At 45.5% G+C, this 27,204-nt stretch overlaps 1 protein-coding gene across 3 annotated transcripts in view; it reads left to right on the top strand.

Annotated features, from left to right (window-relative positions):
* Positions 1-400: 400 nt before the first annotated feature.
* Positions 401-27,204, top strand: part of ADAMTSL3 (ADAMTS like 3) — a 634,062-nt gene continuing 607,258 nt past the window's right edge. For all 3 annotated transcript variants that reach the window (XM_040342560.1, XM_040342561.1, XM_040342563.1), the window contains exons 1-2: positions 401-802; positions 24,925-25,025. In XM_040342560.1, the coding sequence (XP_040198494.1) occupies positions 24,930-25,025 (96 nt within the window). In that variant the 5' untranslated portion in view covers positions 401-802; positions 24,925-24,929. The remainder of the gene's footprint in view (positions 803-24,924; positions 25,026-27,204) is intronic.

The raw sequence follows: 27,204 nt of genomic DNA, 5'->3' as shown, positions 1-27,204 counted from the left end.
CCAAAAAGGTGCAGGAAAAAAGGGATAAAAAAAAATAATCCATAAAAAAAAATAGGATGTAAAAATAAAATAAAAAGAAATACAAATTGCATGCTTACTTAGGTAAATATGGATTAGGTAAGGTAAGCGGAGAAGGTTCCCTGCAGTTATTCTGTCCCAGTATCCAATATTCATAATATATGGTGTATTACCTGGGACTCATTTTGTGCTGCCCCTTCTGTCAGCTAGAGGTTAAAATGGAAAAATGTAAAGAAGCTAAGATGGAAATCCTTCAGATCAAGTTGCCCCTGGGCCTCTTAAAGTCTAAGAGCTACCAGGAACCCTGCCTTTTTTTTTCTTATTTTGGCTTCAGCTACTGTATTACAGGAGTATGTCTGTCTGCTCTCAGCTCCTTTTCCATAGGGAACCCTTAAAGCAGTGCCTCCCTGCACTTCTCCAGGACGCCCAGTAGGTGGTGCCAGCCGGTGGCTGTCTGCTCTTGCTCTGACACTTCTTCCAGACCTGTTGCATTTTCATTCAGCTGCTTGACTGGTGCATTGGGAAGGCAGGCAGCTCTCAGCTGTATTCCAGAAGCTGATCAGGTCTCCTGCTGTTGGTTACAGCAAAGCCATACACTTTATTATCATTATCATTGTCATCATGGTGCCCTCTTCTCTCAGGCAGACCCAGGAGGATCACAAGAGGTCATGAAGATCTGAACACTCCATATCACCTCTCTGTACAATTTATGGACATTGTCTTCTCCATTCAGCAGATCCATAAAGATTGATGTGGAGTAGAAGTGGGAGCAAGTTCTAGGAAGGTGAGCTGTCAGGATCTGTCACTTGCAAACTGTAGGATGTCACATGACTCTTTCCCTGCTTTGCAACATTGTTTATGTACTTACATTGTTTCTTTCATCTAGCAGCTGTTTATAAATATCATTTACAATGTAACTATTTGCTTAAAATGGGATATAAATATTTATGTCTTTGGGGTTTCAGTTTACTTTGTGCTTGTAGTTTGGATCATTGACCAGCTGTGTAACTATTGATCGTCTGGTATGGAAGAGGTTAATAGGACGCTTGTGCAAATTTGCAGTTTAATAAATACTTTAAAATGGAATATGAATGTTTATGTTTTTGGGGGGTTTCAGTTTATTTTTTGCTCGTCAAATGGATCCTTGACCAGCTGTGTAGCTATTGATCACCTGGTATGAAAAGGGTTAAAAAAGCCAGTGCATTGGCAGAGCTCATTGCCCATTGCTTGTGCAGATTTACAGTTAATAAAAATTGAATATTAATGCTTATTTTTGGGGGGTTTCAGTTTATTTTTTGCTTGTCGAATGGATCCTTGACCAGCGGTGTAGCTCTTGATCACCTGGTATGAAAAAGGTTAAAAAAACCAGTGCATGGCAGAACTCATTGCCCATTGCTTGTGTAGATTTACAGTTTAATAACTAATAAAAATTGAAAATTAATGTTTATTTTTGGGGGGTTTCAGTTTATTTTTTGCTTGTCGAATGGATCCTTGACCAGCTGTGTATCTCTTGATCACCTGGTATGAAAAGGGTTAAAAAAGCCAGTGCATGGCAGAGCTCATTGCCCATTGCTTGTGCAGATTTACAGTTAATAAAAATTGAATATTAATGTTTATTTTTGGGGGGTTTCAGTTTATTTTTTGCTCGTCGAATGGATCCTTGACCAGCTGTGTAGCTCTTGATCACCTGGTATGAAAAGGGTTAAAAAAGCCAGTGCATGGCAGAACTCCTTGCCCATTGCTTGTGTAGATTTACAGTTTAATAACTAATACAAATTGAATATTAATGTTTATTTTTTGGGGGGTTCAGTTTATTTTTTGCCTGTAGAATGGATCCTTGACCAGCTGTGTAGCTATTGATCACCTGGTATGAAAAGGGTTAAAAAAGCCAGTGCATCACAGAGCTCATTGCCCATTGCTTGTGCAGATTTACAGTTAATAAAAATTGAATATTAATGTTTATTTTTGGGGGGTTTCAGTTTATTTTTTGCTCGTCGAAATGGATCATTGACCAGCTGTGTAGCTATTGATCCCCTGGTATGAAAAGGGTTAAAAAAAGCCAGTGCATGGCAGAACTCCTTGCCCATTGCATAATTAGTTTAATAACTATTAATTAAAATTGAATACAAATAGTTATGTATTTAGGGTTGCAGTTTAGTTTGTTTGTAGTTTGGATACTTGGGCAGCTTTATAACTATTGGCCATCTGGTGTAGAAGGGGTTAATGGAGCCAGTGCATGGCGGAACTCCAGATTTACAGTATAATAACCATTTGCTGAACATGCAATATAAATAGGTATGGCTTTGGAGATGTAGTTTATTTTGTGCATGTAGCTTGGGATCCTGGACCAGCTGTTAATGACCATCTGGTATGGAAGAGGTTAATAGATCCACTGCATGCAGAGTTCCTTTCCCATTGCTTGTGCAGACTTACAGTTTAATGGGATATAACTGTTTATGTATTTGAGTGTTCAGTTGTTGTGCTTGGAGTTTGCATCCTTGAGCAGCTGTGTAACTGTTGAACATCTGGCGTAGAAGAGGTTAATAGAGGCAGTGTATATTGCATGTGCAGATGTACAGCTAAATAATATACTGAAATAGTAATATAAATATAATTAATTTATAATATAAATATCGTCTTTGGGATTGCAGGTTACTTTGGGCTAGTAGTTTGGGATCTTTGACCAGCTGTATTGATCAAGTGGTATAGAAGGGGTTAACAGAGCCATCGCATGGCAGTGGTGCTTTTCCATTGCTTGTGCAGATTTACAGTCTATGAACTATTTACTGAATGTTGAATATACAGTAAATACCGTATTTATGTCTTTTTAATTAATTTTGCTCTTGCAGTTTGGATTCTCAAGCAGCTGTGTAACTATTGATCACCTGGCATGGAAGAGGTTAATAACGTCAGTGCATGGCAGAGCTCATTGCCCATTGCTTGTGCAGATTTACAGTTTACGGAATATTAATGTTTTATGGTTTTGGGGTTTCAGTTTATTTTGTGCCTGTAGTTTGGATCCTTGACCAGCTTACTATTGATCATTCAGTATGGAAGAGGTTAATAGAGCAAGTGCATGGCAGTGGAGCTTTTCCATCGCCTGCAGATTTACAGTCTATGAACTATTTTCTGAAAGTGGAATATAAATACAGTGGCCCAGATTCAAGTAGAATTGCGCGATATTTGCGGGGGAGCAGGGCAACGATTTTGCCCTGCGCCCCCGCAAATATTTTGCGCTGCCCTCGATTCACGGAGCAGTAGCTCTGTGAATTGCGAGGGTGCGCCGGCAAATTTTCCTGGCGTAAGCGCGCGCAAGTTAAATGATCCCGCCGGGGGCGGGAATCATTTAAATTAGGCACGCTCCCGCGCCGAGCGTACAGCGCATGCTCCGTCGCGAAAATTTCCCGACGTGCATTGCGGCAAATGACGTCGCAAGGACGTCATTTGCTTCTAAGTGAACGTGAATGGCGTCCAGCGCCATTCACGTTTCACTTACGCAAACGCCGTGAAATTCAAATTTCACGGCGCGGGAAGGCCGGCTATACTTTAGCATTGGCTGCCCCTACTATTAGAAGGGGCAGCCTTGCGCTAAAAGTAGCCGTACGGAAACTCCGTACCTGGCTTGCGCGGGGCCCGCGCAAGCTTGTGAATCAGTGGTAGTATGCAATTTGCATACTACACGCTGATACACAATGGGAGCGCCCCCTAGCGGCCCCCGCAAGAATGCAGCCTAAAATCTGCGAGGCATAAGAGCCTTATGCCGCGCAGATTTTAGCCTGCAGTCGGTGTAACGAGATTCCTGAATCCGGAGCAAGTAAACACTTGCGCTGCGTAACCTATGGTTGCGCGGGCGCAAGTGCTTCTTGAATCTGGGCCAGTATTTATGTCTTTAGGTTTTTAATTTATTTTGCACTTGCAGTTTGGATCTCCTAAGCAGCTGTGTAGCGATTGATCATCTAGTATGGAAGAGGTTAACACAGCCAGTGCATGGCAGAGCCCCATGCCCATATTTACAATTTTACAACAATTTAATGAAATAGCAATATACTTGTTTATGTCTTTAGGTTTGGAGTTTATTTTATGCTTGTAGTTTGGATCCTTGACCAGCTGTTTGAATATTGATCCTCTGGTATGGAAGAAGTTAATAGAGTCAGTGCATGGCAGAGCCCCCTTGCCCATTACTTGTGCAGTAGTTGTAGAAGCTCTGAAGTTCTGGAGTGTGCCCTTCAGATGGAGCTAGCCTTCCTTCAAGGAGTTGAACTCCTAAAGTCATTATAGGGGATGTCAGGAAAGTGGTGAAGGGAACTGATAAATATCAGCAGTGCTGTGATTGGCTGCTTGTTTGTTACCCTTTGGAATTTTCAAATCTCCCCTTGTGTTTTCAGTTCAAATATCTTTGGAAGGTAGCACAGCGGTCTATTAACATTTTCTGAATAGCACATAAGGTGCTAGAGCGTGCCTCCCTGCAGATGCTGATTTATTTACACTCATTCATAACATGGAATGGAGGAAAATATACAATGTGCTGACACCGAGCTATTCATTTGGATTGAAAGCCCTTAGCAAAACACAGATAGCCCCCAGCAAATGGATTTGTCATCTCAAGTTATGTACTGTATTCTTTACAGTGTTGAAAGGATGCAGTGACGGCTGGTGCTCAAAATGTTTGGGGGGGTGCAAACGAAAAAAAAAAAGAAAAAAAATTGCAGCCTCACTGTGCCCATCAAATGCAGCCACTGTGCCATCAATTGTCACCAATGTCGCCATCAAATGCAGTCACTGTGCCATGCCTTCAAACGCAGCCACTGTGCCATCAATTCGCAACACTGTGCCATGCCATCAAATGCAGCCACTGTGCCATTAATTGTCACCACTGTGCCAATTGTCACCACTGTGCCCTTTAATTGTCGCCACTGTGCCTATTGTTGCCACTTTTCCCCATTGATGTCACTGTGCCCTTTAATTGTCGCCACTGTGCCAATTGTCCCCACTGTGCCCATTGTCCCCACTGTGCCCATTGTCCCCACTGTGCCCATTGTCCCCGCTGTGCCCATTGTCACTGCTGTGCCCATTGTCACGGCTGTGCCCATTGTCGCCGCTGTGCCCTGTAAAATGCCCCTTCCCCCCTCGCCCGGCACTTACCTTTCTGGAAGTCAGCCATCCTCCTTCCACGTCCCTCGATGTCTTCTCCCGCCCTCGATGACGCTTCAGCCAATCAGGTTACCGATAACCAGAACCGGTGAACCTGACTGGCTGAGGCGCCTGTCAGTCTTATCCAAGGAACGCACCCCCCGTACGTCCCCTGGATAAGCATCTGGCTCTGATAGGCACTTCCGCACAGCCAACCAGCTGTCGTTATTCAGGTGGCCGGCACTCAAGGTCCGGCCATCTGAATAGACCAGCGGCCGGCAACAATACCATAGATTCATGCAATGCTCCAGCGCCCTTTATAGACGCACCGCCACTGGTAGGATGCCTTAAATTAGTGCTACTTAGGTATACCTCTCTTAGTTCTTTTTCATCCTGCTTCTTTGATAATTAAAGGGGAATTCCACTTAGATTAAAGTTGAACTCTGGGCTGTAAAAAAGCACAACAACTTTAAATTGGGGGCCCCATACTGCAGGGGTTTATTGAATAAGAGTTATACTTACCTTATTCCACAGTGAAGCGCGGAGAAACCGTGTTTACATACGGCTCTCCCCGTTCTTCAGCTCCGGGGAGCGATCGCGAGGGAGCGGCTATAAACGAATAGCCACGCCGTCGTCCCGAATCGCTCCCCGCGGGAATCGACCGCCGCATGTAGCTGGGGGGGGGGGTCCCGATCGGACCCCCGACCCACGTCTAGGCAGGGACGTACAGGTACGCCCATGTGCCTGTACGTGCCATTCTGCCGACGTATATCTACATGCGGCGGTGGGGAAGTGGTTAAGGGGTAAGGAAAAAATCCTCCTTTACTGCGGGGCTACCCAATGAATTGTAAGGGTTAAATACTTGTTTAGGTCTTGGGATTGTGGGGGGCCGCAAAAAATAGTTTTTTTGCCACAAGATGATTTCTTTCCCACAGAGATCAGCTTATTTATTACAGGTACTTTTATAGCACTTCAGTTTACACAGTGCTTTACATATATAGATATTGCACATTCACATCAGTCCCTGTACTCAAGGAGCTTATAGTCTAAGGTTTCTAACTCACATTCATACATACACATACTCTGGCCAATTTGGACAGGAGACAATTAACCTACCAGCATGTCTTTGGAATGTGGGAGGAAAACCATGCAAGAATATGCAAACTCCAGGCAGCTAGTGCCATGGTTGGGATTTGAACCGACAACCCCAGTGCTGCTAGGAGGAAGTGAAGCCCATTAGCTTTCATAGCAATGAATTTCAAAGGGGCTTGTGAAATTTTTCATGGTATATTATTTTAAAGCTCAACTCCAGCCAAAACATTTTATTTTGTTTTGGATAGAGCAGAGAAGGATTGGAGCCTCTGTGAGATTTTTATGGGATTTTTTTTAGCAAGCATTTACAATCTCCTGAGCAGGGTGGTCACTTCACAAACGCTAATCATCCAAGTCATCGGTCCCTCTGCCAAAACACTGTTTTCTTACAAGTGTTATCTTCCCTTGCTCCCAGTGCTTTGGGTTATGGGTAAATGTCCGATAAAACATTACACAGGATAAAAGACACTGCTACTTCTCATCATTCACTTTGGCTATGGGCTTTGCCCCTCTAAATGGTGCTAAATTCCTTTTCATCAACATATTAAAGGTCCTCTGACCCCAAAGATTTTTTTCTGGCAAATTTTCCCTTATTTCATGTTAGGATAAGAAGTGATGGGAAATCATTCCAACGGGTGCACAAAAAAAAGTGGTGAAGGGTCAGACCTTCTGGCAATACTTTTATCGGTTTAAGCAGTCATAAAGTCTTGGGAGCAAAATAAAAGAAATTACCTCCCTGCAGGTTTGAAGTGGTTCTAAAGACAGAAGGTTTTCTACCTTAATGCATTCAATGCAATAAGGTAAAAAAAACGTCTAGGTGCAGCTCCCCCCCAGCCTCCCCTTATACTTACCTGAGCCCCATCTTGATCCAGCGATGTGCATGAGAGCTGGGTCTCTCCCGGGTCCTCACTGGTTCACATAGCAGTGGGAACCATTGGCTTCTGCTGTTGTCAATCACAGCCAGTGAGCCAATGAAAAGAGAGTGTGAGGCGGAGTCGAGCCACGCTGTGTATTTGAATGGACAATGTCCATTTACAGGAGCGCCGCTTGGGAGCGAGCCTGCTAGAGTGCCCCCATAGCAAGAGGCTTGCTATTGGGGGCACTCGGCAGGGAGGAGGAGCTAGGAGCCCTGGTGGGGGACCCGAGAAGAGGAGGATTGGAGCTGCTCTGTGCAAAACCATTGCACAGAGCAGGTAAGTATAACATGTTTTGTTGTTGTTATTATTTTTTTTTTTTAACCTTTAGAATCTTTTTAGGTCATAATGTAGTAGTATGCACGGCATGCTAGTAAATTATGACAGACTAAGGCCCCTTTTACACTGAGGAGTTTTTCAGGCGGTACAGCACTAAAAATATCGCCTAAATACCGCCTGAAAAACTCCTGCCCAGCCTTCTCAATGTGAAAGTCAGAGGGCTTTCACACTGAGGCGATGTGCTGGCAGGAGAGAAAAAAATCTCCTTCAAGCAGCATCTTTGGAGCGGTGAGAGGCGTGGTATGTATGCTCCTTCCCTGTCAAGATCAATGGCACAACTATCAGCCCGTCCCCGCATGCCAAGGTCCTAGGTGTAATCCTGGACTCTGTTCTATCCTTTAAGCTCCACATCCAATCACTGTCCAAGTCTTGCTGCCCCAACCTCCGCAACATCTCCAAAATACGTCCCTTTCTAACCAATGAAACCACAAAGCTCCTAGTTTACTTCCTGGACATCTCTTGTCTCAACTGCTACAACTCCCTTCTCATTGGCTTACCTTTACATAGACTATCCCCCCTTCAGTCCATCATGAATGCTTGTCCCAGGCTTATTCACCTTACCAACCGCTCTGTGTCTGCTACTCCTCTCTGTCAATCCCTCTATTCTGCTCACCCAACAAATTAAATTCAAGATACTAAGCCGTTAACATCTCAGCCCCCCTCTATATCACTAGCCCAGTCTCAAAATACCAACCTACTCATTCCCTTATTCTTCCTAAGACTTCCTGCTCTCCAGCTACCTCATCACCTCCTCCCATTTTTGCCTCCAGGCTTATTCCCAAGCCTCTCCCATCCTATGGAACTCCCTACCTCAATCTGTCTGATTGTCTCCTACTCTGTTTGCTTTTAGACGAACGCTTTTAGAGAAGCCTATCCCCCCCCCCCCCCCAAAAACGATATTTTTAATTTTATTTATCAGCCCATCCTCTACAATTATTAAATTTTGTATCACTTGACCCTCCCTTCTAGATTGTAAGCTCTAACAAGCAGGGCCCTCTGATTCCCCCTGTATCGAATTGTATTGTAACAGTACTATCTGCTCTCATGTTGTAAAGCACTGCGCAAATTGTTGGCGCCATACAAATCCTGTATGATAATAGTAATAATAATCATAATTTTTAAATGACTGACTTTACTACCACTTTAAAGCCCAGTTCCAGTCAAAACTAAGGACGAGATTGGGTTCAGTCTTAACTTATGTTCGGCCAAACTGAGAAGGAAACTGTCTGTGCCAGCCCAATCAATTGCAGCTGGTTCATTCCCCGCCATGCAGCTGTATGTATACAAGTGGGCGGAGATGCCCATGACATCATTGATCTTTTTTTTACCCCATTGCCATATTAGGTCAATGACAGTGACCACATGACCATATAAGGCCAATGATGTCCTGCACATGTCATTAACATCCTAATGCTGTTGTGTGCAGAGCAAGGAATTCCCTGGCCACAGGTGATTGGGTTGGCACTGACAGCGTCACTCTGAGTTTGGCCAAACACGGGTTCAGACCACATCCAAGCTCATTACTACTGAAAACCCTTCTTTTAATTTTGGATAGTGTTGGGAAGGATTACAACTAGGTATCGATATCAGTACCATTACCCAGCATTTCCCCCGAGTACTTGTACTCGGGGGAAATGCTCCAATGCCTCACCCGATACCTGGGCAGGCATGGGAGTTGCAAGTCTTCTCTCCCCGTGCTGTCTTTGCCCTGTGCTGTCTTTTCCCCCTGCTGTCTTTTCCCCATGTTGTCTTCTCCCCCGTGCTGTTTTTCCCCCCTGCTGTCTTTTCCCCCTGCTGTCTTTTCCCCATGTTGTGTTCTCCCCTGCTGTCTTCTCCCCCGTGCTGTCTTCTCCCCCGTGCTGTCTTCTCCCCCGTGCTGTCTTCTCCCCCGTGCTGTCTTCTCCACCATGCTGTCTTCTCCCCCGTGCTGTCTTCTTCTCGTGCTGTCTTCTCCCCCGTGCTGTCTTCTCCCCCGTGCTGTCTTCTCCCCCGTGCTGTCTTCTCCCCCGTGCTGTCTTCTCCCCCGTGCTGTCTTCTCCCCCGTGCTGTCTTCTTCTCGTGCTGTCTTTTACCCCGTGTTGTCTTTTACCCCTGCTGTCTTTTCGTCCGTGCCATCTTCTCCAACCGTCCGTGCCGTCTTCTCCCCCGTCCGTGCCGTCTTCTCCCCCCGCCTGTGCAGTCTTCTCCCCCCGTCCGTGCAGTCTTCTCCCTCTTTTAAAAATAAATAAAAATAAAATGTATATAATAAAAAAAAAACACACTGACAATCCACTCCCCCCCTAAAAAAAAGAAAATAAAATCACTGTAAAAAAAAAAAAAAAAAATACTGCCACTGTCACATGACATTAAAAAAAAGTATCGGTAATCAGTATCGGCGAGTACTTAAAAAAAAAGTATTGGGACAACCCTAATTACAACCTTTCATTTTATTTATTAGTTTCTGTATTCCTGTTGGGGATATTTCCTCTCACTTCCTGTCTATCTATTATGCCCATGACCTGAACAATAGGTAAGGGGAAGTTTTCTTAAAGGGGAAACACACAGCAAGAAGAAATAAAGAGGAGTTATAACCTCTATTCATATTTTTTTTTGCTTTTTTGTCTCCTTGGACATATTAGCCCTGACTTTCTGTCCAAATGTTTAGTGTCATTAAAACAGGAAGTGATGTTAAATCTCTCCAATGGGAACATCAGCAGCAGTTGAAACCTGACAAGGTCAAATGCTTTAGGACTCCATCCAAAGCAAAGCAAAATGTTTTGGCTGGAGTTGGATTATTGTCACAATGACAAAGTAAATTTTTATTTTCAAGTACCGTATATACTCGAGTATATTAAGCCGAGTTTTTCTGCAAATTTTGTGCTGAAAATGCCCCTCTCGGCTTATACTAGAGTCACTTTTGTGCGCCTGATCTCCCAGACTTTGGGGACCCGGTACCGGCCGGCCGTAGGTCCCCGGGGAGCACCGATTTTTTTAAAGCTGGGCACCCCTTCTATAGACTCCCATGTTAAACGGTAATTTCTCTGGTGACTTTGGGGACCCGGTACCGGCCAGTTGTAGGTCCCCTGGACCTGGAACTTGGCACACATGTAACCCCATGTCTCCTCTCTCTACAAGTGTGCAAGTTTGTTGTCTGGGGGCCCTATGGCTGGGGAGCACCGATTTTTCGAAGCCGGGCACCCCTTCCATGTTCTCCCATGTTAAACGTCAGTCTAGTCATGGGCACAGTGAGGCATGGGCACAGTGTTGCATGGGCACAGTGTTGCATGGGCACAGTGAGGTATGGACACAGTGAGGCATAGGCACAGTGAGGCATGGGCACAGTGAGGCATGGGCACAGTGAGGCATGGACACAGTGAGGCATGCACATGGACACAGTGAGGCACAGTGAGGCATGCACATGGACACCCTAGGCTTATACTCGAGTCAATATTTCCCATTTTTTTTGTGGTAAAATTAGGTACCTCGGCTTATATTCCGGTCGGCTTATACTCGAGCATATACGGTGTAGGTAACAAGTAAAACATGACCATCTGAATATCAAAATCAAAAACACGTGCAACCCACTAAGTCCATGAAATACTCTTGGGATTGATTTACTAAAGAAGTAGAGAATGTTGACTGCAAAGTGAGTGTTCTCTGAGCGTAGGAAATGTATGGCTTTAAAGCCTTGTTAACTTTACACATCCATTGATGGGCAGGAGAAATTTAAATAAATACAGAATTTCTTGCCCATGATTGGATGAGGACTATGAACGCATATTCACCTTATATATTAAACTCCGAGCATTCACTTTGTGCAGTGAAGTCATCATGATATTTTAGAACAGTGGTGGTTACCTTACTTGATATAGGGGGCCTCAAGTGTGGTCCCTGACATCACCAAAGGGCCACACATGGTATTCAGTGAATGTAATATCCCAGAAAACTATAAGGAACTGCAGACATGGAGCAGGAGATGGAGATGTGTGCTCATAGCAGTCCCCTTAAAAAAAATAAAGAAACATAAACAGAGATAAGAGATAGCATATAAAAAAGTTAGGGTAGTGGGAAAGAAATAAACCAAACCATTTATCTGCTAGAAGCCCAGTCTAAAGAATATTTTCTTTGTTGGCTTGAGTAAGCACCAACACGCAGACTACTTTCTTCAAGGGCCTGATAGCTGCACAATAAGTGCTCAGGGGACGCAAGTTAGGCACCAGGGGGCAGATCCTCAAAGAAATTACGCGGCGTATCTCTTGATACGCCGCGTAATTTCAAATTTTGCGCGTCGTATCTTTGTTTTGGTATCCACAAAACAAGATACGACGGCATCTGTGTTAGATCCGACAGGCGTACATCTTCGTACGCCGTCGGATCTTAGATGCAATTTTTCTGCGTCCGCTAGGTGGCGTTCCCGTCGTAATCCGCGTCGAGTATGCAAATTAGCTATTTCCGTCGATCCATGAACGTACGACCGGCCGTCGCATTTTTTTACGTCGTTTCCGTTCGGCTTTTTCCGGCGTATAGTTAAAGCTGCTATATGGTGGCGTACTCCATGTTAAGTATGGCCGTCGTTCCCGCGTCTAATTTTGAAAATTTTACGTCGTTTGCGTAAGTCATCCGTGAATGGGGCTGGACGCCATTTACGTTCACGTTGAAAACAATGATGTCCTTGAGACGTCATTTGGAGCAATGCACCCTGGGAGTTTTTACGGACGGCGCATGCGCAGTTCGTTCGGCGCAGGGACGCGCTTCATTTAAATGAAACACGCCCCCTACCCGCCCAATTTGAATTCCGCTCCCTTACGCCGTGAGAGATACACTACGCCGCCGTAACTTACGGCGCGAATTCGTTGAGGATTCAAACCAAAGCCAAGTAAGTTACAGTGGCGTAGCGTATCTTACATCTGCGCCGGGCGCAGTGTATGTATGCGGATCTGCCCCCAGGGTTTTAGTAAAGGACCCCTTCTGTCTTAAATAACACATATGGTTGTATGTTTAAAGGAGTCTATATTCACATATTGTATGTGGACTTTTAACTTTGGGGTTATAAGAAAATTAGAGCACTCTTTATATGGGAAGAATATTTACTAAAGAGAATTAGCCGGATTCATAGAGACTTACGACGGCGTATCAGTAGATACGCTGTCGTAAGTCCGAATCCGTGCCATATTATCTTTAAGCGTATTCTCAAATTGAGATACGCTTCTCTGTTGCTAAGATACGACCGGCGTAAGTCTCCTACGCCGTTGTATCATAGCTGCATATTTACGCTGGCCGCTAGGAGCATGTACAGCGATTTACGCCGAGAATATGCAAATGAGCAAGATACGCCTATTCACGAACGTACGCACGCCCGTCGCAGTAAGATACGCCGTTTACGTAAGGCGTTTTCAGGCGTAAAGATAAACCACCAAAAAGATTTCGCAGCCAATGTTAAGTATGGACATCGGGACAGCCGTCGAATTTCACGTCGTTTACGTCGTTTGTGTAAGCCGATTCAGAATGGGGCGGGGCGTAGGTTACGTTCACGTCGAAAGCATTGACTATTTGAGACGTGATTTTGAGCATGCGCACTGGGATACGTTCACAGACGGCGCATGCACCGTTCGTTTGGCGCGTCATTTACTTGAGGTCTCAATTCATTGCCATACAACACGCCCACTACAGCCTACTTTGAATTACGTGCGCTTACGCCGGTCCATTTACACTACGCCTCTGTAACTTAGGACGCAAGTTCTTTGTGAATACTGTACTTGCCTCTCTAACTTACGGCGGCGTAGCGTATATGAGATGCGCTACACCCGCCTAAAGTTAGGCACATCTACGTGAATCTGGCTAAAAATGTTTTATCCATTCCGGCACAGGGTAGTGACATAGTTAAGCTTCTATTTTTTTGCGACAAATTAAAAACTTTGGTGGAGTTTGGTTGAAAACTTTATGTTTTCAACATTTTCCTACAAAAATAACCGGCAGACCTACCGGTAAGCAGATAGTTGATCAAACAGCATATTCGCTACTGAAGTTTGTGTTCTGTTTGTAATTCTGTTTTTAAGTTTGTGTACACAAGCTCTGTCATGGACCGTCATCTATTCTGTTTCTGCTTCAGGACTTGCATAGTGATAATTAAGTATTTATAGATCCCCTATCCCGAGTACCACCAGTCAAATACCATTATTAGAACAGGGATTCATCCTTCCCCTGACATTGTGAATAGAGCAGGTCTATTATGGCAAAGTTCTGTGATTCTTATGCAATGTCCTGGTACATGCATATTGAAAACCTTCACTTATGATGTGTAAATTACCATAAAACTATCTTCCAAAATTATATTACATGATCCTCCTGTGCGGTTCCTTTTTTCAGAGTTTGCTGCCAAGGAAAAGGAGAGATGACTGAGTTTGGTTGGCACCAGTGGCGTTGTTGTGTCTAGATCCTAGTCTGCTAAAGGATGTAGACCTTTAATGGCAGTGGCGGCTGGTGCTCCAAATTTTTTGGGGGGTGCAAACAAACTAAAAAAAAACAAAAAAAAAACATCAATTGTCGCCACTGTGCCCATCAAACGAAGCCACTGTGCCCATCAAACGCAGCCACTTTGCCATCAAACGCAGCCACTTTGCCATCAAACGCAGCCACAGTGCCATCAAACGCAGCCAGTGTACCCATTAATTGCCACCACTGTGCCCATTAAACGCTGCCACTGTGCCTATCAAGCGCAGCCACTGTGCCCATCAAATGCAGCCACTGTGCCCATAAATCGCCGCCACTGTGCCATCAAACACAGCTACTGTAACCATCAATTGCTGCCAGTGTGCCCTATGAATTGCCTCCAGTGTGCCCATCAATTGCCGCCAGTTTGCTCCATCAATTGCCGCCAGTGTGCCCCATCACTTGCCGCCAGTTTGCCCCTTCACTTGCCGACAGTTTGCCCCATCAATTGCCACCAGTGTTCCCCATCAATTGCCACCAGTTTGCCCCATCAATTGCCGCCAGTTTGCCCCATCAATTGCCGCCAGTGTGCCCCATCAATTGCCACCAGTTTGCCCCTTCACTTGCCGACAGTTTGCCCCATCAATTGCCACCAGTTTGCCCCATCAAATGCTGCCAGTGTGCCCCCCCGCCTGGCACTTACCTGTCTCGAGTCAGCGCTGTCCTCCATGCTCCCTCCGAGTCCTCAATGTCTTCTCCCATCCTCTTTTGCCTGATAGGTGTCCAATCACAGCGCCTGTCGCTTCAGCCAATCAGGTGACAGGTAACCAGATCCGGTGAACCTGATTGGCTGAGAGGCGGGTCAGTGTTAGGGAAGCAATTAATTTGTTTCCCTAACACAACACTGTATAAACAGCAAACATAGAGCATTGCGCCCGCTGTTTACCAATTTGGAAGCCTATTAGAGCCCATGACGCTAATCAGGATGCCTACTAGAGCCAACGGCTCTAATCGGGCACTTCCAAAAACACCCCCGCCGCTGTAATTCAGATGCCCGGCGACCGACAATTTTGGACTGGAAGGACTGGTGTCCTTTTTTTAACTTCACCAACTATATAACTATGTAATTATATATCATGTACTCCCCGCGGGAGTCTGAAACTAAACTAATGGATTAAACTGTGAGTACAGCGCAAAAAAAATAAAATAAAGGCATACTGTAGCTGACGCTAGTATGCTGGATGGCATGGTAGAAAGTTGTTTTTTAGGGTGAACCTCCGCTTTAACATTGTTACGCCGCACTTAAGCCACCATATAGCAGAGGTAACTATACGCCGGGAAAAGCGTAACGTAAACGGCGTAAATGTACTGCCTCGGCCGGGCGTACGTTCGTGAATTCGCGTATCTTGCTGATTTACATATTTCGACGCGTAAATCAGCATACACGCCCCTAGCGGTCAGCGTAAAAATGCAGTTACGATCCGACGGTGTAAGAGACTTACGCCTGTCGGATCTAGGGGAAATCTATGCGTAACTGATTCTAAGAATCAGGCGCATATATACGACGGCGCAACTCAGACATACGACGGCGTATCTGGAGATACGCCGTTGTATCTCTTCTGAGAATCTGGCCCAAAGTTTTTCTTGACGTGATTCTTGTCAAGCCTGTCTTGCATACACACGATCGTGATAAAAAATGCTATTCTATTCGAATGGCGCCACCCTTTGGGCTGATTATGCTAATTTCCCGTCTCATAACTTCCTATTGAGCATGCTCGACGAGCATTATACACACAACCGTTTTTAACGGGCAATTTAAAAAATAGTGGGCCAGATTCACAACTGAAATACGCCGGAGTATCTACTGATACACTGGCGTATTTTAAAATTTGCCGCGTCGTATCTTTAGTTTGAATCCTCAAACCAAGATATGACGGCTTCTGGCTTCGATCCGACAGGCGTACGGCTTCGTACGCCTTCGGATCGTAGGTGTAATACTTTGGCGCCCGCTGGGTGGAGTTCGCGTTGTTTTCCGCGTCGGGTATGCTAATTAGCTGTTTACGGCGATCCACGAAGCTACCCGCGTTCGTCGCATTCTCTTACGTCGTCGCTAGTCGGCTTTTCCCGGCGTATAGTTACGGCTGCTATTTCATGGCTTATATTTAGACTTGCCATGTTAAAGTATGGCCGTCGTTCCTACGTCGAATTTTAATTTTTTTTTTTTGCGTAACGTAAGACGTCATTTCGTCTTACGTTACGTTCGACGTCATTTCGCGCAAAAGCACGGCGGGAAATTACAAAACGGATCATGCGCAGTACGTTCAGCGCAGGAACGCGCCTAATTTAAATGGTCCCCGCCACATTTGAATTAGGCGGGCTTGCGCCGGGCGGATTTACGCTACGCCGCCGCAACTTTACAGGCAAGTGCTTTGTGAATCAAGCACTTGCCCGTAAAACTTGCGGCCGCGTAACGTAAATGTGATACGTTACGCCGTCGCTAAGTTACGCGGAAATACGTGAATCTGGCCCTGAATTTTCTCGTCATGAAAAACGGTAGTGTGTACGCGGCATAAGGGTTTTTAAATTTGCACTGTTTGTGACTAGATGCAGTACAGAACATTACAGCACCATGCTGATATTTGCTATTGTATTAGGACATAGCTTCCTAAAACAGAGACGCTTGCAGAAGCTAAAATAAGCCCTCAGACACCCCTAAATACACCGACCTTCTCTTTTCTGCCAGACTTCTAATCTGGTCCTGCTTATATAAATGGACAATCTGGATGAGAGCGAAAGTATTAGACCAGGAAGTTTAGATATACTGTATATAGGTCTGAGGGAATGTGGCAGGTGCAACTTATTGTTTCTAAAATGAAATGTTAGGTAATAAAAACACTGTTTGGCAAAGTGAAAGTTATTCTTGGACTTCAATTATTTGCAGATATTTCAGTCGTGTGTTCCTAGAGGTAGACAGGTTATTGCAGAAGGTGCAGTCATGCCAGCAGACATGTCTCGGAGACAGGATACCTGTCCTTCCATTGACAGCTATAGAGGAGACTAGAAAAAAAATATAAAGGAAGGAAAGTGAAATGAAAATAAAAGGTAGGATTTTTAAATTGCACTGAGTATTATAACACATACTTGTGAAGGGTGCAAATTACTTAAAATGAGGCTCTGGTTGAAGGAACAACAAGATCCATTCATCCCTTAAGTTCATAAAGTACTGTGGCCCAAGTTTTTCAGGCAAGTGCTTTATTCACAAAGCACTTGCCTGTAAAGTTGCGGCGGCGTAGCGTAAATCACCCGTCGGAATTCAAATTTGGCGGGTAGGGGGCGTGTTTCATTTAAATGAAGCGCGTCCCCGCGCCGAACGAACTGCGCATGCGCCGTCCCTAAAATATCCCAGCGTGCATTGCTCTAAATGACGTCGCAAGGACGTCGTTGGTTTTGACGTGGACGTAAATAAACGCGGAACGACGGCCATACTTAAAGGGGAGGTTCACCCTAAAAACCACTTTCTCTAATTACACTGGCCCCCCACATTACAATACGATTATGCCTGTTATGGTTTTTTTTGATGCTGTACATACCTTCGTACAGCTAATTCACCCGTGGCTTCGGGGTTGCGAGTCCCGCGGGAGTGGGCGTTCCTCACATGCTGGTGATTGACGTTTTGACAAAAAAACAGCTCCCCCCGTCGCGTAAGGTGCGTCACGACTGGCGAAAGGAGCCGAACGGCGAGTCGGCGCTATACTGCGCCTGCGCATCGCCGTTCGGCTCCTTTCGCCAATCGTGACGCGGCTTACGCGACGGGGGGAGCTGTTTTTTTGTCAAAGCATGTGAGGAACGCCCACTCCCGCGGGACTCGCAACTCCGAAGCCACGGGTGAATTAGCTGTACGAAGGTATGTACAGCATCAAAAAAAACATAACAGGCATAATCGTATTGTAATGTGGGGGGCCAGTGTAATTAGAGAAAGTGGTTTTTAGGGTGAACCTCCCCTTTAACATTGGCTGCGCCTCATATAGCAGGGGCAACTTTACGCCGGGAAAAGCCTAACGTAAACGTTGTAACTTTACTGCGTCGGCCGCGCGTACGTTCGGGAATTCGTGTATCTAGCTAATTTGCATACTCGATGCGGAAATCGACGGAAGCGCCACCTAGCGGAAAAAAAAAAATTCCTAATACGATCCGACGGTGTAAGAGACTTACGCCTGTCGGATCGAATGGATATCTATGCGTAACTGATTCTAAGAATCAGTCGCATAGATACGACGGCCCAGATTAGGACTTACGACGGCGTACATGGCGCTGCGCCGTCGTAAGTCCTTTGAGAATCTGGGCCCTTGTGATCAAAAGCAAACAATATTTTTTGTGGTATGGGACACTGAACCTTATGGTGACTTCTTATAACATGATGGGTGGTGTGCAGTCCTAGAGGCTGCTTACCAGCAACCATTGTGTCCTGTTGGACCCTCCAAAGAGTTTACTAAAGTGTTGAAAGGATGGAAGCACCACACTAGCTTATATTTTATTTTGCAGCAGCCAACGCATTTCAGAACTCCCCCTTCATCAAGCAGATCATGCAGTTGCCTTGACTGATAAAGCTGTATCAATTAACCGCTTGCCGCCCGCCGCACGCAGAGATACGTCTGCAGCATGGCACGGGCAGGCAAAAGGATGTATATATACGTCCCTTTTAAGTTAGCGGCATTGTGGACGCAAGCGCCGCGCCCGCCCCGATCTCTGTGACTCTGACCGCGGGTCCCGTGGACTCGATGTCCGCAGGCATACCCGCGATCGTGTCACAGTGAGGAAGAATGGGGGAATGCTGATGTAAACAAGCATTTCCCCAGTCTTCCTAGTGACAGGATAGTGATCACAGCTTCCTGTAATCGGACACACAGCCCTACGGTTAGAAGCACTCCCTAGGGCACACTTTACCCCTTCAGCGCCACCTAGTGGTTAACCCCTTCACTGCCAGTGTCATTTTCACAGTAATCGGTGCATTTTTATAGCACTGATCGCTGTAAAAATTACAATGGTCACAAAAATGTGTCAAAAGTGTCTGATGTGTCCGCCATAATGTTGCAGTCATGATAAAAATCGCAGATCGCCGCCATTACTAGTAAAAAAATAATAATAATAAAAATGCAATAATTCTATCCCCCAACTTTGTAGACACTATTAGGTAGATTCAGGTAGAGTGGCTTAATTTTAGGGCGGCGTAGCCTAGTGTTTTTAGGCTACCCCGCCGTAAATTAGCTAGGCTAGTAGTCATTTTCGATCAACTTACCTGCTATTCTACGGTGGCGTAGCCTAAAACGAGCGGGCGTAAGGGCGCCTAATTCAAATTACTTGGAGGGGGGCGTGTAGTATGGAAATGAGGCTTGACCTCAAGTTTTTTGACGTTTTTTCGTACTGCGCATGCGCCGGGCGCCCACATTTCCCAGTGCGCATTGCGGCTAAGTACGCCGTACGGGCCTATTGATTTAGACGTGGACGTAAACGACGTAACTCCCGATTCGCGGACGACTTACGCAAACTACGTAAAAAATTCAAACCTCGCGGCGGGAACGGTGGCCATACTTTAACATTGTTATTCCACCTCATAGGTGGAATAACTTTAGGCCGCCTAAGGCCTTACGGAAACTACGTAAATCGACTGCAGCGGGCTCGTGTACGTTCGGGAATCGACGTAAAAGCTAATTTACATGCAATGGAAGCGCCACCTAGCACCCATCCAAAAAATTGCAAGGTTGCAGGAAAGAAAATCACTTGATTCTCCCATTAACACAGTCAATGCTAATGGGGAAATCTCTCCTGTAAAGCTATTGTGTTCTCCCGACGGGGATGGCATAAGGAGCCATTTCTACTGGGAGAACACATTGATTATTGCTAGTGCCTATAGCCGCTGGCAATAATTGCATGTACAAATCCGACATGCTCGTTGTACCTAAGTTGATCGATGGATCGACTTGGGTGCAACCAGCCTGCCCATAGAAGTTCAAATCTCGGCCGGTCTGCACTGGCCAAGATTTGAACCATCTATGCCCGGCTTAAGTATGCATGTTACATATATGTGGGGACACTGGGAATGCTGACAATCATTGTAGTAGCAGGCATCATTCAGGTATCATTTTTAGAAACAGTGGCCCGGATTCAGATACATTTTCGTATCTATCGGCGGGCGTAACGTATCTCAGATACACTACGCCGCCTTAACTTAGGGCGCAAGTTCCATATTAGGAAAGAACTTGCGCCCTAAGTTACGGCGGCGTAGTGTAAATGTGTCGACGTAAGCCTGCCTAATTCAAATGTGGATGATGTGGGCGTGTTTTATTTAAATTACTTGTGACCCCACATATTTGACGTTTCTTACGAACGGTGCATGCGCCATCCGTGAACGTTTCCAAGTGCGCATGCTCCAAATTACGCCGCAAACGGTGCTTTCGAAGTGAATGTAACTTACATACAGCCCTATTCGCGAACAACTTACGCAAACGACGTAAAATACGACGCTGTTCGTTCGTTTCCGACGTCCATACCTAACATGACTTACCCCTGCTTTATGAGGGGTAACTTTACGCCGGAAAAAGCCTTACGTAAACGACGTAAAAAAATGCGCCGAGTGGACGTACGTTTCTGAATCGGCGTATCTACCTAATTTACATATTCTACGCGTAAATATACGGAAGCGCCACCTAGCGTCCAGCGTAAATATGCAACTAAGATACGACGGCGTAAGAGACTTACGCCGGTCGGATCTTAGGGAAATCTATGCGTAACGGATTCTAAGAATCAGGTGCATACATACGACCCCGCACACTCAGGCCTCGTACACACGGGCAAGCCTGTCCGATGGAAACGGTCCGCGGACCGGTTTCATCGGACATGTCCGCTGGGATCATTTGGTCTGATGGATGTACACACCATCAGACCAAATTCCCTGCGAACAGGATACGCGGTGACGTGGCCGCGCCGTGGCCGCGACGATGACGTGGCGACGTGCGCGACCCTGGAAGGTCAATGCTTCCACGCATGCGTCGAATCACTTTGACGCATGCGAGGGCTTTCAGCCGAGCGGACATGCCCGGTGAGTCATACAGACATGTCCCCTCGGCCGGGAATCCGGTCCGGTCGGCCGTACAGACGTCCGAACATGTCCACGGAAACTGGTCCGCGGACCAGTTTCAGCAAACATGTTCGGTCGTGTGTACAAGGCCTCAGAGTTACGACGGCGTATCCGGAGATACGCCGTCGTAACTCGTATCTGAATCCGGGCCAGTGATTCTGTGCATCGTAACAATGATCATTGTGGCAGTTCCGCCACTTGACCATTCTTACAGGTTATGGGAGGGGAAATCCCCCCTCCCTCCGCCCTCTGGGGCTTCTCTGGGCTCTCCCGTGCTGTCGGGGACCCAGAGAAAGAGTCCGCCGCTGACGGATGACGAGCATAGAGATTTCCAGTCATCTCTACGACCGTCGGAGGCCCGGGCATGACGTTATGACATCACGTCCGTCCACGTTTGTAAACAAAGCCACAATCGCGATCTAGGGCGATTCAAGGGTTAACTGTGTGCCTGGCCAGTGTTTTTATGTAAACAGTGAGATCTGGCTTGCAGGAACACAGAATCCATATCTTCCCTCCTGTCAGAACGACGATCTGCCTTGTTTACATCCGCGTTCTGTGTGTATTACCGTCTTATAATATTCCAATTGCACACCTTCCTGGAGAGCCAGTGAAAAAGGGTGCTGAAGCGATCACCAGCAGGGAACTGGAGAAGTAATCATGTGAACATATTCGCCAGCACACCAAGGATCGTTTTAAAAGAACGTCCAAAAAGGTTTTAATGCAAGGAAACGATCACAAAAAAGCAACGTTTCGAGGTCGCGCAGGGCCTCTTCATCAGGCAAGTGATGTGTATTATAGACCATTGATGGGTGCCAGAGGACATCAAGGGCCAGATTCACATAGCTGTGGCGCAGCGTAACGTAACCCGTTTACGTTACACCGCCGCAAGTTTTCAGTTTTAGTGCCCGATCCACAAAGCACTTACCTGGAAATTTGCGGCGGTGTATCGTAAACACGTCCGGCGCAAGGCGGGCCAATTCAAATGGGGCGGGTACCATTTAAATTAGGCGCGCTCCCGCGCCAGACGTACTGTGCATGCTCCGGTCGCAATTTTCCCGACGTGCTTTGCGTGAAATTACGACGCGCCAACGTTTTGAGAATCGCAGCGTGCGTAACGTACTTACGCCGGGAAAAAAAATAATTCAAAAGCGACGCGGGAAAGATGGGCATACTTTAACATGGTGGAGTACTTTTACACCATATTAAAGGTGCCCTATCCTTGCGACGGGAATCTAAAACTTGCGACGACGTAACGACGGGAAAAACCTTTGTGGATCCGCCGTAACTGCTAATTTGCATACCCGACGCTGGTTTACGACGCGAACTCCCCCCAGCGGCTGCCGAGGTATTGCATCCTAGGATAATTCAATTACACCTGTCGGATCTTAGGGCTAGCTATGCGTAACTGATTCTATGAATCAGTCGCATAGTTAGAAACAGAGATACGACGGCGTATCAGGAGATACGCCGTCGTATCTCTTTTGTGAATCTGGCCCTATGTGTCCGGCACCCACAGATCGGCTTCTGCTGTGAATAATCACATGAGAAGTGGCCCGCTGGCGGCGTGCGCATGCCCCCTGCAGGTGAAAAGTGCAGAATCATGTATATATGTGTGATTCTGCACAGGAAAGCCACCCTGTAGCAGTAAAACTGCTATGGGGTGGACGGGAAGTGGTTAACACTGATTGCATTGTTGGTGTGGTCATGAATGACTTCACACTGCTGGGTTGTGATTTGATCGGTGGGGAACATTTCGCTGTTTCTCGGACCCAGAGGGAAATAAACATACTAGGCACTCTAGGAAAGCATACTTTTCATAATTTCCTTTGTATATTTGTTTTGACTTTCTTAATCCCCAGTTTGATCCGATCCTTTTTAATAAACACCAGTTCTGATCCAGCCCTCCAAGAGGATCTCCTGTGGGCTGCGATTAGAGGGTTTGATAACAATTTGACAAGTTGTTTTACTTATTGAAAATTGACCGCTAAGCTCATATGTTTTCATTTCATTTGTCTAGACGGCACACTTATCTGTTTTTTTCTCTCCGAGCTGTAGACTATACTAGAGTTTCTTGATGACCATTTTCCACAATAGTTCGGGGTGCAAATAAAACGCTGGCTGAGCTGTTCACGTTCAGTCTTCTGGAATGTTAGTGAGAAGGTGGAATAGCATATTGCTCTGTACGACATTAATCAGCTTCGTTTGGCAGTCCTCATTTTCCTGTTATTCATGAACAATTGCTTTGCATGTGATTAAACTTAGTGACGCTTATTCTGGCCCAGCCACAGTCAGCACTGTGTGCTTCACCACTTTGTTTTCCTTCCTTTATCCAGACTGTACCAGGGACATGACTGTCAGAGAAAATGCAGACAGCTTTAGGCTCTTTTCTTAGTATTAACCGCTTCAGCCCTGGAAGATTTTCCCTCTTCCCTGACCAGAGCACTTTTTGCGATTTGGCACTGTGTCGCGTTAACTGACAATTGACGCTGTAGCCAAACAAAATTGGCGTCCTTTTTTTCCCACATATAGAGCTTTCTTTTGGTGGTATTTGATCACATCGGCCCGGATTCAGAAAGGACTTACGACGGCGTATTTCCAGCTACGCCGTCGTAAGTTCGAATGTGTGCCGTCGTATCTCGGCGCCTAATTCAAAGAATCAGATATGCCGGAATATGGCCAAGATCTGACCAACGTAAGTCTCTTACGCTGTCGTATCTTGGGTGCATATTTACGCTGGCTGCTAGAGGCCCTTCCATAGATTTACGTGTAGAATATGCAAATGAGCTAGATACGCCACAGACGGCGCATGCACCGTTCGTTTGGCCCCTCATTTGCATGGTGTCACGGCTCATTTCACTACAACACGCCCACTGCCTTGTTCATTTAAATTACGCTGGCTTACGCCGGCCCATTTACGCTACACCGCCGTAACTTAGGGCGCAAGTTCTTTCTGAATACGGTACTCGCCTCTCTAAATTACGGCGGTGTAGCGTATATGAGATGCGCTACGCCCGCCTAAAGATACGTGATTCTTTCTGAATCTGGGCCATCATCTTTAAAAAAAAAAAAAATGTTATCCTCAGTTTAGGCCAAAATTTATTCTTCTACATATTTTTCATAAAAAAATCGAAATTAACGTATATTGATTGGTTTGTGCAAAAGTTATAGCGTCTACAAAATAGGGGATAGTATTATGGCATTTTTATTATTATTTAATTTTTTACTAGTAATGGCGGCGATCTGCGATTTTTATCGGGACACATGGGACACTTCTGACACATTTTTGGGACCATTGACAATTTTACAGCGATCATTGCTATAAAAAATGCACTGATTACTGTAAAAATGTCACTGGCAGGGAAGGGGTTAACACTAGGGGTTTGCATTTTCTCAAACTTTTTCTGATTAACTGAGTTAAATAGGTGGGGTGTTGACATCATGTTCTCTACCATGTTCAATTAGAGAACAGTTTCCATTTATTAGAAAATGGAAAGTGTTCTGTGAATGGCACCCTTGCTGCGCAAGCACCCTTCTGTGTTCAGTGGTGCCTACTACAGTGATCTCACAGGTATGGCATATTCATACCTGCATTGGTCCAAGCTGGTCCAATGTAACTATATAAAAATTGCCATGCCTGAAATTCAGCTTTAATGCATTTGAGCGGCTTGATTTTGAAACGTTGTTTTCTTCATTCCGCAAACCAGCAAGACTATGGTATGTTATTGGATAGTGGCACATTTTCTCCTTCATTCGTGTATTTCCATTTTTTCTTCACATGCAACCATACTGTGTCAAATTTTGACCATATGCCAACTACACCATGCAGAGCAGGGTGTGTGCCATAGTTTTCCATAGGGCTGACTTTTTTATTTTTTATTTCATTTACAGTATAAATGAAGATGGGAAGGTGTGTTGACTACAAGCTGGCCTCTGGGATGCTGGCAGCATGGATAATTATATCACTGGCTGTTCCATCTTCAAGATATCAGGTGGGTGAAACCTATGCCTTCCAATGTTCTGAAACTGGGAAGAAGGAGACTTCTAATGTAACATATTTAGGCAAACAAGTCCTCAAACCATGAAGACAAAACTTTGTGCATTCACTATGGCCAACATAAGCGTGAAAGAAACTATAAATAATATACACTAAATGGCCAAATATATAGACAACTCTCTAAATGATTCAGTCGTTTCCAGTAAAGGGTACTAGTATTTCTAAATCATACAATTCAAAGATGTTTTACACAATTGGGTGCCTCTAACCTGGTGGCAACGGTTTGGGGATGGCCTTTTAGGGGAACCATGCCTCTAGGCACAAAGACAAGTTTGAGAAATTTGGTGTAGAACTTGAGAGGCCTACACAGAATCCTCATCTCAATAACTGGAAACCTTTGGGATGAATTGGAATGACAATTGCAAGCCAGGTCTTCTCATCCAACATCAGTACCTGACCTCACAAATTGGATAAATAGGTGCACATTCCCACCAACACATTTTAAAGCGCAACCCTAGGCACAGAGGGCCAGATTCTGAAAGAATTACGTTGCTCCACGGCAGCGTAACGTATCTGATTTACGTTACACCGCCGCAGGTTTACAGCGTAAGTGCCTGATTCACAAAGCTCTTACCAGTAAACTTGCGGCGGTGTAACGTAAATCCAAACGGCGCAAGGCCGCCTAATTCAAATGGGGCGGGCACAATTTAAATTAGGCGCGTTCCCGCGCCGAACGTACTGCGCATGCTCCGTCGCACAGACGTCATTTGTTTAGACGTTAACGTAAATGTCGTCCAGCGCCATTCACGGACGACTTACGCAAACGACGTTGTTTTTTAAATTTCGACGCGGGAACGACGGCCATACTTAACATGGCTTAGAACAACTAGGGCTCAGCCCTAATTTTACACAGCGTAACTCGACTGGAAACGACGTAAAGTTAGATCGACGGGCAGCGCGGACGTTCGGGAATCGCCGTAACTAGTCATTTGCATATTCTACGCCGACCGCAATGGCCTCGCCACCTAGCGGCCAGCCTAGAATTGCATCCTTAAGATCCGACAGTGTAATTCAATTACACCTGTCGGATCTTCTGGCTATCTATGCGTAACTGATTCTATGAATCAGTCGCATAGTTAGGACGGCCGGAAGACAGAGATACGCGGTCGTATCTCTTTTGGGAATCTGGCCCAGAGATTTTAATAAGTCCTAATGTGTAAACATAAACAAGTGTTACTTCTGCTCAGGTGTAACACATGTCTGGATTGCTACACTATACTTTAAATATAATACTTTTCTTTATGTTATATGGCATAACTCCAACTTCTTGCCTGCTCTTGATATGAGAGCTGCCCCTCTCATGGACTGTAGTGCTAGTGTCGTTTTTTTGCCACCCTCCCCTTGGTCATTTACTGAATACGTAGCATTGTTTGTATTACACCTGAGCAGAGGTAACTTTAGCTTACACATTAGAACAGAGGTGTCAAACTCAATTTCATTGCGGGTCGCATTAACATTATGGTTGCCCTCAAAGGGCCGGTTGTATCCGTTATGCCCCGTACACATGGTCCGGATTTTCCACTAGCAAAAGTCCGATGTGAGCTTTTCGTTGTAAATTCCGTGTTTTTGCTTTTGACTTTTGCTGTCGGAATTTACGCCAGCAAAATATTGAGAGCTGGTTCTCAATTTTTCCAACGGAAAAAAATCCGATCGTCTGTAGCAATTCCAACGCGCAAAATTCCGACGCATGCTCGGAAACAATTTGACGCATGCTCGGAAGCATTAAACTTAATTTTCTCGGCTCGTCGTAGTGTTGTACATCACCGCGTTCTTGACGGTCAAAAGTTCAGAGAACTTTTGTGTGACTGGGTGTATGCAAGCCAAGCTTGAGTGGAATTCTGTCGGAAAAACCATCCAAGGTTTTTCTGACGGAAAATCCGATCGTGTGTACGGGGCATAAGACTATATAAAAGTATCTACTCTTTATCGTATTAAATAATTGCCTTTGCATTTGATTGGTAATAACCTAAGACTTAAGCTGTAAATAACACTGCGCTGCCAAAAAAATGGTGTAGCTGCTCACACGGCTAATTGAAAAAAAGCAAAGAAATATGTATTGTATAAAGCTGCATTCACATCTGAGCGACAGCCGCGTTCGCGTGTAGCGGCGTATT

Source organism: Rana temporaria, chromosome 3 (genome assembly GCF_905171775.1).
Source record: "Rana temporaria chromosome 3, aRanTem1.1, whole genome shotgun sequence".
NCBI lineage: Eukaryota > Metazoa > Chordata > Amphibia > Anura > Ranidae > Rana > Rana temporaria.
Note: the sequence above shows the minus strand (reverse complement) of the source record. Positions and strands in the feature narration are given on the sequence as shown.